Source organism: Labrus mixtus, chromosome 5, assembly GCF_963584025.1.
Source record: "Labrus mixtus chromosome 5, fLabMix1.1, whole genome shotgun sequence".
Classification (NCBI taxonomy): domain Eukaryota; kingdom Metazoa; phylum Chordata; class Actinopteri; order Labriformes; family Labridae; genus Labrus; species Labrus mixtus.
In genome coordinates, this window is record NC_083616.1 from 132,974 (window position 1) to 144,375 (window position 11,402).

Below are 11,402 nucleotides of genomic sequence, written 5' to 3' on the forward strand. Positions count from 1 at the left end.
AATAAAAAGCAGATTAATCACTGGCTGAGAAACAGAGAAGCCTTTTCATACTTCTTAGAGACACTGTTATCTTGAGAAAGAGATCATAACAGACTCCAGCACAAACAAGCTGAGAGGAGAAAGCATTTCACCCCCCACACCCCCCTCCCCACCCAAACTGGTTCATGCTGGTCTAATGCAGCATATACAGCCCTCTGAGGGGAGGTGAAGCTTAACCACATCCTCTCATGAGTCAATCTATTCCCTCAGAGCTCTTTTGCATCAGAACTGACCATTTACACACAGACATGAAATAAAAGTGAACCTCATCATTGACTATGACTCGGTCCTCTTCACAGATTGTTGCATTGGATGTGATGTTTCCCATTTCTATGTTGATTTGGATTGTTTTCAAATGGGTTTCCCTATCTCCTCAGTCAGTGTGATGATATATATGAAGGCTGTCAGAATGCAAAAAAAAAGAAAATTAATTCAACAATGGATCCCGATATTAATCAGAATATTCTGTAGTTTTCAGAGCCCTAGTCCTTTAGGTCAAAGGGGTTTATGAACACATCATTACAGAACCAGAAAGAAGCCAAAGTCTGTAGAAATGAATCTGCCAATAGCTTACACAGAATGCACCACATATAATATTAGTGGGATGACAAATAAAAGGTATCAATGTCATAATAAGGAGAAACATTGTTAAACCATCGTATAGAAAAAATAATTTATTCAAATTGACAAACAAAGGAACACCTCTTGCAAATCATCGTTATAACATTTTCACAACGATTTAGTGGCCACTAAAAGGAAGTTTTTAAATAAAACTGAGACAAGGCATGAGTGCAGGACAGGCATCCATGTAAAAAAAACAAATCACCGGCATTAAATCACATTTCGGAGCTGCATGCGCCACGATCAATACAGTAGTAGCACCTGTAAAAGGTTCACAGTCAGTCAGGTCTCCACAGGAATGTGTCTTTATTCAAGGCTCAAGGAAGGCTGTTTGTGCCCGTTTTAGCTCCAGACCGGACTCTCCGCTGTCACCGGTCCGTGACACGAGAGTCGCCGCATATCGCCATCCCCGCGGCCGGGTGCGCGTTCTCCTCCGCACCCGAAGCTTCCCTCCAGGCGACAGATGAACTGCACCTCGGCACTGTTTTCACCTTTGTGTCTCGGCAGGCAAAGGCAGGAAAGCAGCTGTGAAATGTCAACGCATTTGAAGCAGGTGCCGCAGCATCCCCGCGATCTGGAGGAACTTGTCTTTTTTCCGCTGCTTCAGAGCCATCAGCGCGCGGGCCGTCTCCTCCGGGTCCTGCGTGTAAGAGAAGATGCTCCTCACTCTCTCCTCTGCCTTCATGTCGCCCGTTTTCTGGAACAGTCTCATCAGCGCGTCCTGGTTCACGTTGTCGAAAATGTTGGCCACCGCCTTCTTGCGGTGAGCGGTGTCGAACTTGTTGCCGCGGACGAAGGGGCTGACGCGGCGGCAGTCAGATGAAGAAAAGGTCGACATTTTATCTCTCTTCTGTGGAGGTTCAAAGCCCCAAAGAGCGGCCCTGCAACACGGATAGCTGAGATGTCAAGTGGCTGCTGTTTCATCGGCGCGTCCCCGGATGCGTTGAGCCAGACGCACGAGCTCGCTCATGCAGAGTATTTATAGTCAAAGTGGGAGGTTTGCTAAACCGGGACACACTACAGCGTCACGCTTAAGCCCCGCCCCTTACGTATGAGAGTCTAGTGCAGCAGCTCTCCAACGAATGAATACTTCAAATACGGATATTAAATTCATTCCAATAATATGAGTTATAAGACAGCTACAAGCTACTCCAATAACTGGAAAAAGACAACCTCATTCTTTTTTAAGGGTTATTGTCGGCTACTTCTAAGTTACATGTGATTATAGTGGACTACCTTCTTCATGAAAAAAGAACTATGATCAACTGCACAATTATTTGTCAAACAATGCCTGAGCTGAGATGTCATTATAAGAAGGTATTACTCACTCCCTAAATTGTTATAGGTCAAAATGAATTTTGAAAATGATCAAAACTTGATCGAAAACCCCCAAAAACAAAATTAAAAATCCTTTGTAATCCTTTTCTTTAACAGTATGCTTAACCTGACTATCTATATACTTGTAAAAAGGAGGCACAAAGCTCGCTCTGGATGCTGCCTCTGTTATATGCATTTTGAATCTGCATACTGTGTATATATATATATTTCTATGTTTTGTTTCCTTTTCACCACTAGGTGTTTACAATAAAAGTATTTAAAAAAAAAAAAAATAAATAAAACCCCCAAAACAAAACAAATGTACATTTAAGAGGAATAAGTATTTATGCACAATATGAAATGTGAACATTTGTTTTGGTCCACTTAGTCTCATTTTTGCCTTTACGACGTCATATGTCTTACTTATTGAGTAAATCTCAACAGCAACACATGTCTTTCATATCAGCTCCTGAGTGGTTTCAGTTAGATGATTGTTGTTCTTGGTTATTATCCATGTGTTTATGACCAAACAGTTCTAGGCACCGCAGGAAGGTTACACAACAAAGTAGGTAGCCAGACATAATTACTTTACAACCTGGGGGTTTGTGATAGAGATGAAGTGTGTTTCTTAAGTTAGTGATCTGAAATTAAAGTCCTGTGAGGCAAAAATATGCAGAAGAGTCCAAGACACAAGTAATATAAGAGTTTGTTTCCTTTATTCTTTATCCAACTTCAGCACAGTGAATTCATTGTGTGAATGTCTTTCATTGTGGTTGTTTGATTTCAACAAGACAAGTAAAAACCCCAAAAACACCTGACATGTTTCCTGTTACTTTACGCTTAAATGTAAAGGTTTATCATTAGTGTTAGAAGTATTTAATGTTTGTTGATGTATTAAGACAAATGACTTCATTTGCACACACTGATAAATCCATGTTTCAGAGTTTGAAGTGGAAGTTCTCAGGTTGTGGAGCGTTTGTTGTCCTAAAATGATCACGCTGTGTTTTAGAAAAGCTCAAAGGGCTGTCTCTCTGTTCTCTTGACCCAGAGAGCAGATACCAGTGCTTACCTAACCCGCACATGAGGTAAGTAGAGACATTGTTATCAGAGGCGTCTTTACACTTCTTTTCAGACTTTGACCTTTGACTTCACAGTCATAGGATTCGACTTGGTGCTTGACCATGAGAAGAAAAAAGAGACTCCTGCTGTTGAATGGAGCAGGTGGTGCAGCTGCAGCACAGTGTTCAGTTGTATCTCAGTCTGTAGGTTGGGGGTTTAGATCCCCAGCTAATGCAGTCACCTGTTGAGATGTTATAGTAGGACACTTTATGGGCACTGTGATAGACAGTCAGTGTGTGAATGGGTGACATGTAGCCAATTGGAAAACCACTTTGAGCGGATAGGAAAGCGCTGTCCAAGTCCACTTAGTTGATTTAAAAAGACCCATGTCTTTTTTTGGATGTAGTATGAATCCCGTCAGACTTTGCTAAAATCTGTTGATTGCAGCAATCACTTGGCATGTGTGGTTAACAAAAGGCTGCTTATGTAAGACGGGCAGGTAAGGAAGCACATTTGGGATCAGTGTTTGTTGTGTAGAGGAGGACATATGAAATATCAGGTCATATAAATACACTTCACTTGTGAAGGTCAACACTATAAATGAGGACCCTCAGGTTTATTCAGTGACAGAGGGTGGGATGGTCTCTGAGGGGAATCTCTGGTTTTACACTCTCTTATTGAGAGTAATGCTCGTCACACACAGGCTGAGATATATGCGTATGTTTAAGAAGTCATTTTCATAGTTTGGTTTGTAAAATGTAACCTCCAAGGTAGTCCCCCCTTAAAATAACTATTTAACTGAGGATCTCTTATTCTACATTTTTGACACAATGATGTCCAGATTAAAAAACAACAACAACTGTTTGACTCATTTGAAAATAAGAATCCAGGTGTTAGCTCTTTGAGTCATTTGATCAGATTGCTGATGAGACAGAAAAGACAACATTACTACAAGCTCTTTGTGCAACACCAGATGACAGAGAGGTCGGCCTCAGACAGACAACCGCTCAAAAGCTAGCAATGAAACCAGACAGAGAAAAGGGAAGTCTATCGGCTGGTCATTTTGGAATCATTGAGAAGTGCTTACTGTGGATGTGAAACTAAGAGCTCAGCTGAGCTTCAGACTTCAAACTGGTCTGCTGGTTAGAGAGCTCATGTCATGGATGAGCAAATTCCTCATTATGGTCTTGTGAATTCATATCCAGGGCATTTAATAGAGATATATCTGAAGTAAATACCTTAACTAAACCTCTTGAACTCAAAATGAGTTCATTGAAGAGGGGAGATGTAGTCAGGTCAAGAGATAAAGAAGGAAATAAAGAAATTAGGTCAACATTTGCTCCATTTCTACAGGATAAGGGAGGAACAAAGCAAACAGCCAGAAGATCAAAAACATAGACACACCTTATAACTTATCATTTAGTATTTGCCTACTTGTACATAGCTCTGTATATATTTATTTCTCTTTTACTGCACATAGTTCTGTTTACATCTGTTAGTCTGATCACTGTCTACTTATATCTACTCTTTTTATATTTTAAGTTAAGTTTAAGCTTTAAGTTGTATTTAAATTGACACTTTATATTTTAGGTTTGAAATGTTTTGTCTACCTGCACTGTTGTTAATTTACCGCTCTGTGTGCCTTTGAATTGACCCCTGGGGACAAATAAAGTTTTTTGAATTGAATGTATAATTTATAGCAGAAAACAAAAAGGTAATTATTCCAGAGAAATTGTAAAGACAGTCATAAATATTTACATTTATATTAAGCTCTATATGTATAATCAACTTATTAGTACTTTGTGTTGGCTTTAAACACTTCATTGTTTTCACCTCCAATAAATACTACTTACCAAATTTATGAAATATTCAACTACATTGAGTTATAGCTTGTCATTTCTAATTAACTGATCAAATATGATGAATAAAAAAAAAAAAGTTTAACATAGGTAAATAGTTGATAATGGTTTTTGTGGTTGCTTGCTTTTCCTGGTCAGGTTGGAGTTGTGCAAAGCTATATTATATCTCACTCATATCAGTGATATCAAACATCAGGCAGAACAACTCAACTATCTGAGGACAATTTGGTGAATCATAACTTTAACACTAAGTCAATCAGCTGCTTAGTATAAATATGTGATATGTATGTCCAATATTAATATTAAGGACCTCTCGGGGAACTCTCTGGGCTCTGTAGTTTTTCACTCTGAACGAGTGATTCTGTCGAAAACTAGTTCAATCTTTAGTTGTTGATTTTGTTTTTTCAAACTTTGTGAAAGAAAACATAGAAATGGAGTTTTTACTTTTAAACAGAGTACTGAATTATTTTTGGTTTTGCAATCTGCTCTTAAAAGTATCTCGTTCTGTTCGACCACTTCCCTCCAGTATTTGAAGTAAATATCCTGTAATGTGGAGCGATAATGTGTTATATCACAGCAGAGGTGGGGAACTTGGCCTGATAGGATAGAGGAAAATCTTTACTTAAAGAACAAACTGTAATGTCATATCTGGATCCATCTGCCCTGTAATGTGCATTATTCTATGTAGTTACTGTATATCTGTGCATTCAGCCTTTTTCACAGAGACACAACCCAGTTAGCAACACCTTTAGCATGCAGGATGGCTGCTGGCCATCAGAGATGACATGAACAAAGAAAATCTAACTTCTTATACTACTTTTGAGGAGCGGAAATAAGCATTATTAAGTGGAGGCATGTTGTGACTTATTTCAATAAAAGAACACATTTTCAGATTGGTTGAAGAAATGGATTAAGAGTGTCCTAATGAAAGCTGTCAGCTGCTCTCATGTGGGTGACTTGATGATGTGTGAGTGTCCTCTGTTGGCAGCTCAGGTCACATGCAGCTGGGTTGTTTGAAATAGAAGAGACTGCCCCCTGGTGTTGATGTTGTGGAGTGCAAACCAGTGATAAAGACAAGATAGAACTTAAGACATGATAGTCAATGTGTGTAGGTGGTAAATTGATACTGAATGTCGATCTGAACTAAAGAGGAATCAGATTGGATCATGAAGAAGCAGCGTTTTCTTCTAAAATGAGATGCTATTTGTTTGTGAAATCCTCTCAAAGTAAATCCTCTGAGAGTCTACATCATCTCTCATTTCTTCTGGTTAATGTGTATTCAAATTGTGTTTGGTAACATCTTATCCACAAATATAAAATTGAACAGTCAATGGGAAAAATTTAATCAATATCAGTTGTAAGGCCAGTACAGTCTACTTAATCAGTCTACAGTCTAATTAATGTGTGTAATATATTATATCTGTTGCTTTTGTTACTTCGTTATCTGTATTATTCAACTTTATTTTTTAAAGCTTAGTCTTGGATTAATTTATTAAACTAAAAAGATAAAAAGGGGTAGGACTGGATAAGTTATTTAACTTCAGTTTTGTGTTTGTTGGTGAGGGAGTTGTATCAGGATGAGACGTTCAAAGTGAGGATGGATTCATCAAGTGATAAACCAGAGTTTAAATATGTTTGCTGACATTAAAATTCCTGAGTTTCCTCATCAGGAGGCGCTGTTGTGCTTGATGTGGATTCCCGTTGTTGATATGTTTGATGATGAAGAAATTCGCCGTTGACACTGACTTGCTTACATAATGATCATTTTATTGACAAACAAGTTACAGCATCGCCAGGCTCGCCATGGTTCGACCTGGGAGAGACACAGCCAAAAGTGATCTCTCCTGAACATACACTGAGAATGCTATTTATAGACAATGTTACAGGGCACATGATGACATCTGTTTATCTGTTTGTTTTTTAGGACAACCCCTCCTACTTCAACAGCAGCAGCCTCTGCAATTATATGTATGTCATAAACTTAAAGGCCAACACAGGTCACAGGTACAATCTCCTGTCTAGATGTCCCTGGGAAACCCTCTGGACATAAGGGTCCATTTGTTCACATTCCACTGCGGGGGATCCTAGCTTTGATCTAACATTTCCTGACACTCATAACTCATCCTGCGAACCACACCTCTAAACAACCATTCCACTGAAGGAAACCCCTTTAACAGATTTGTGCAGTATACACTTAAAGATCACTATAATATCTCTGTCCTAGATATTTAATACACTTCATTCCCCCCTTCGAGATGATAGTCTCGCAAACCAAAAAAACATACAATCATGATGGTAATTGACCTCATAAGAATCACTTCTATCCATGCTTAACCTTAGCAACATAATAAAATATTTGTTTGTTCTGGAGTGTGAGAGCGAAAAACCCATCTGGCAGCTATCTTTCTTTTTTATCCATCAAACAATCTAGACAGGAAAACTCTCTCACGGTCCCTCTGCCCCAGGCAACCACATATAGTACTCCAAACCAATCAAATCAAAAAGAAAAAGGTTATAAAAACTTTATAGGACGATATAGAAATGCACACATTTAAACCCTCAGAAATAAAATCAAAAAAGTTGTCCAAAGTCAGGCTGGTCGACCCATCGCACCTTTCCCTATCTAACACCAGTTTCCCTAAGGATCGATAAAGAAAGAAAACACCTGAGGTCCCAATATATGCATCTCATACAGTTCCTGAAAACTCCAATACTAATCCAAATAATATGTTTAACTAAAAATACCTACTATAGAGTAAAAAGTACATTATAATAACCAATAATACAAATTACATTGTAATGAAGAAAATCCAATACTATAAAAACATACATAAAAACATACATAAAACATACATAAAACATACATAAAACATCAAAACTGTTGCTTTTTAGCAGCATCAGCTTCTACTGTAATAACCCCTCAATGATTTTTCAATCGAAACCCCTCATCATGATGTCCTCATTCAGGTTTCCACTGTCCATGTCCATCCTCCATTGTCCTAAGTTTAGTTGTTCAAGTCCATTAGGCTGGAAGGATCTCTGGACAATTAGCCACCCTCACTTTGGTCTCCCAAATATTGTCCTAGGAAGAAAAATCAACAACCAGTATCTTTGCACATACAAAAACATCAAAAATATTCATTTTTGTATCATACTTTCACATTATTCCACTACATGATTAACATATTCAATTTCCCCCCTTTTATCCATTCACTCCTTCGTTCAAAATAATAGGGAGTCAATGATGAAATCAGATATTCAAAATGGATATTTCTCTACCAGCTCTTGTCCAATCTCTATGACCTCCTCATCTTCGCTCAGATCATTACCACTCAGTAGTATCAGAATCTGAATGTTTTCTACTGGTCCTAATTGTTATTGCATCCAAGCATTCGCAGACCATCCTGCTCCTTCTGATGGACCAAATGAATTCCTTATAAGTTTCAGTGCATCTATGACACTAGTCATATTGTCAGTAGCATCAGGATCAAAGTATAACAGTCACCTCCAGTTAAATTTAGACTTTTACCTCTAAGTGGCTTTAATCAAAACACCATTAACACCAACAGAAACATCTTCATCAAATTCAGACCTATGTGTTGGCAGATTTTAACAATACATTTTTAACACATCATTCATTTTTTCACAAAAACCTTGGATTCTCAGATGATAGACAACTCCTAGACGTTATTTAATTTCCAATTTTTCAAAATTTGTCTTATTGTTTTATTCACAAACTCTTTTCCATTATCCGAAGATATGCAGTCTGGGTGTCCTCACCTGCTTATGACCTCACAACACAAAAACTTTCTTGGCAGCAGACTGAGCATCTTTCCGCTTAGTTAGACAGGCTTCAACCCATCTTGAAAATCTATCCACAACAACTAGCATACATCTTTTACCTCCTACCGGTCTTATCATATCAACATAATCCACAACTAACTCACACATAGGACCTATTGGTGTCCTAACATTGTTTTTAGACAAATTGTACACCTGCCTATGACATAATCAATCTGCTCAAGCAAATACGGTACTGTTGGGGTTGTATCAAGTCAACTTTGGTTATATTCTTTAATAATTATTTCTAATTATTAATAATATAAATAAAATATCATTAAACTATGTTTAATCTCGTTTTGGGGCACCACCCTGTACTCAGGGAAATATAACCAAAATATCACTCAAATCAGTCTCAGATTAGTTATTTAATTACTAATATTATTAATAATTAATAACTATATTTAATAAATTGAAGGCGTGAAATCCGTACACAAAGCCTTCGCACCCAGCTTATATCACAATGCAAATACACCAGTAATCACAAACAACTGCTCTCTTAAATTATAACAGAATTTATTTAAACAAAGCAACATCAATCCAAAATCAATGAACTTAATCAAACAAATAACTATTATAAACTAATCTAAGCAAACAAACATTATCAAGCACACCTTGTGAATGAGGTGTGAATGTGTGTGTGTGTGTGTGTGTGTGTGTGTGTGTGTGTGTGAGAAAGAGAGAGAGGGGGGGAAGAAGAAAAGGGGGAGATTGCTTCGTCCCACGTGGTCGCCCTTACGATGGCACACACCTAACAAAGACCTAATGTGGCCTTAATGTCTAAAAGAGACCGAGTTCGGCCCTACACGATCTGTGTCTCTGAGGCGTCTGGATGGCCGCGAGTGTATAGATCTCTGTGTGTGTGGGTGTGTAGCCTATGTGCGTAATGGGGGAAGAAAAGAGGATAAAAAGGAGCGTAGAGGAGGAGAGAAATGCGTGCCTGAAGAGGCCGGATCACAGTCCGAATCCCGCACCACAACTCGGAGTAATTCCCTTCATTCACAGAATCAAACCAGTGGCCGAATTCAAGTTAATACGACTTACACTGGCCTTTCTGATCAGAAGAATAATACCCGGTTATAACGCTGTTACGCTAAACACATATAGGACGCAGCGGTCCGAAATGGGAACAACAAGAGTTTTAAACAGGTAAAACTCAGGACGCGACGGTCCAACAAAGATAAAAATTACAGTTTCTGCTTCAATCAAACAATTGTTAAAAACACTCTCTAAAGCTAATTCTGCCCAGACCTAATTAAGCCTCACTTGTGAATCGCTTTGCCTGCGATCGGTGAAGGAAAAAGGAGTCCGGTGATAAAACAGATCTTCTGTCCGTCCTGGTGCAGAGGCGTCTGATGGCGGCGAGGGTCCCTTACGGCAAGAGCGGCTTCGTTGGTTCTCCGTCGAGGGGAAAGATGTCCGTTGATGTCCTTTCGTTGCAGGACGGAATAAGACCGTTATCTTTCTGATAATCTGTTATAGTCTGACGCTCTCCGAGAAACTGAGATGCGTTCACTGGACAATCCGAGCTCGGAATTTGGAACACTGCCGGCCGCGGATTACCTGCGCGCCAAAACTTAAAACAAAGGAAGATTGTTGCAGAAAACAGGAGGTGAGCTTTGGTCTCCGAGCACTTAAGTCAGCGCGTGGAAAGAGGATGAACGAGGGGAGTCTCAGAGTTTTATCACCTGGCCGCCTTCCTGTGGGGTCTCCCTCAGGTTCCGGTCCCCCCTTTACGTCACACGTAGGTGTGAAGTGCCGCAGGGAATTCTGGGATAAAGAGTTCTTTTAGGCCATCTCAGTAAATAACTCAAAGTCCATGGTTTGACTGTCCTAAGCCTGCGTGGCCCAACATCCCCCCTTTGTCCTGAAGAATGGGATTGCGGGTCACAGTCTTTAGGGCAAATAGGGCCAACAGTCCATGTGTTAGGAGACAAACGTTCAAATAGTTAGTGAGCAACAGTCCATACATTTTGAGAGGCATTCGGTCTGGGCAGACACTGAGGCAAAGTCTGGGCAGACTGTCTAATTATGTCTAAAGCTAGGCATACAACATAACCAGGCATTAGCAAAGCTTTGCTACTCAAGGTGCATTCTTTAACAAAACAAATGAAACAAACAGACAAGAGGAGGAGAGAAAGAGAAGAGTATCAGGTGTAGATTTGTGAACTCCTAGCCTGGGCAGGAGTAAGCCTGTGGGAAGGTGTTTGTGGCATGTAGGTGTGTAAATGTACATGTACATTATGTGTCTCCCTACCAATGTCAAAACACAAAAACAGGGACTAGGAAACATTCATGTCGGGAGAGTGACATTGTTGTGTTTCCAGAATGGAGGCTATACCCCACTCCTATGTGGAGTCAGAATCGGGTTCTCTGTAAGCGAGGGAGGCCCCCTGACCTGCCACCTCTTTCATGCGCTCCAACTCCCTGGCAGAACTTGCTTCCTTAGGGAGCTCGTAGGAACTCCGGTTATACCTACCCTTCTGTCTCAGGCTACGGCCATCCCGAGAGTTCCGTTTGGATCTGGTAGTTCTCAGTTCTCCAGGCTGGAACCTACTCTGTGGTTGAGTCCCACGTTCACCCCCCTGGCTCTGTTCTCTATTCTGCCAGTGATGTGGTCTCTTGTTGCCCTCACGTGTCACGTGACATAAGCGTGTCTGCCAAACC

At 39.8% G+C, this 11,402-nt stretch overlaps 1 protein-coding gene across 1 annotated transcript; it reads right to left on the bottom strand.

Annotated features, from left to right (window-relative positions):
- Positions 1-698: 698 nt before the first annotated feature.
- tcima (transcriptional and immune response regulator a) lies at positions 699-1,628 on the bottom strand. The gene has a single exon (XM_061037167.1). The coding sequence runs from the start codon at positions 1,496-1,498 to the stop codon at positions 1,196-1,198; it is 303 nt and encodes a 100-aa protein (XP_060893150.1). The 5' UTR covers positions 1,499-1,628; the 3' UTR covers positions 699-1,195.
- Between the last annotated feature and the right edge of the window lie 9,774 nt (positions 1,629-11,402).

Excerpts from the sequence above, each read along its gene's own strand:
- tcima (XM_061037167.1), bottom strand. The coding sequence starts at position 1,498 with ATGTCGACCTTTTCTTCATCTGACTGCCGCCGCGTCAGCCCCTTCGTC.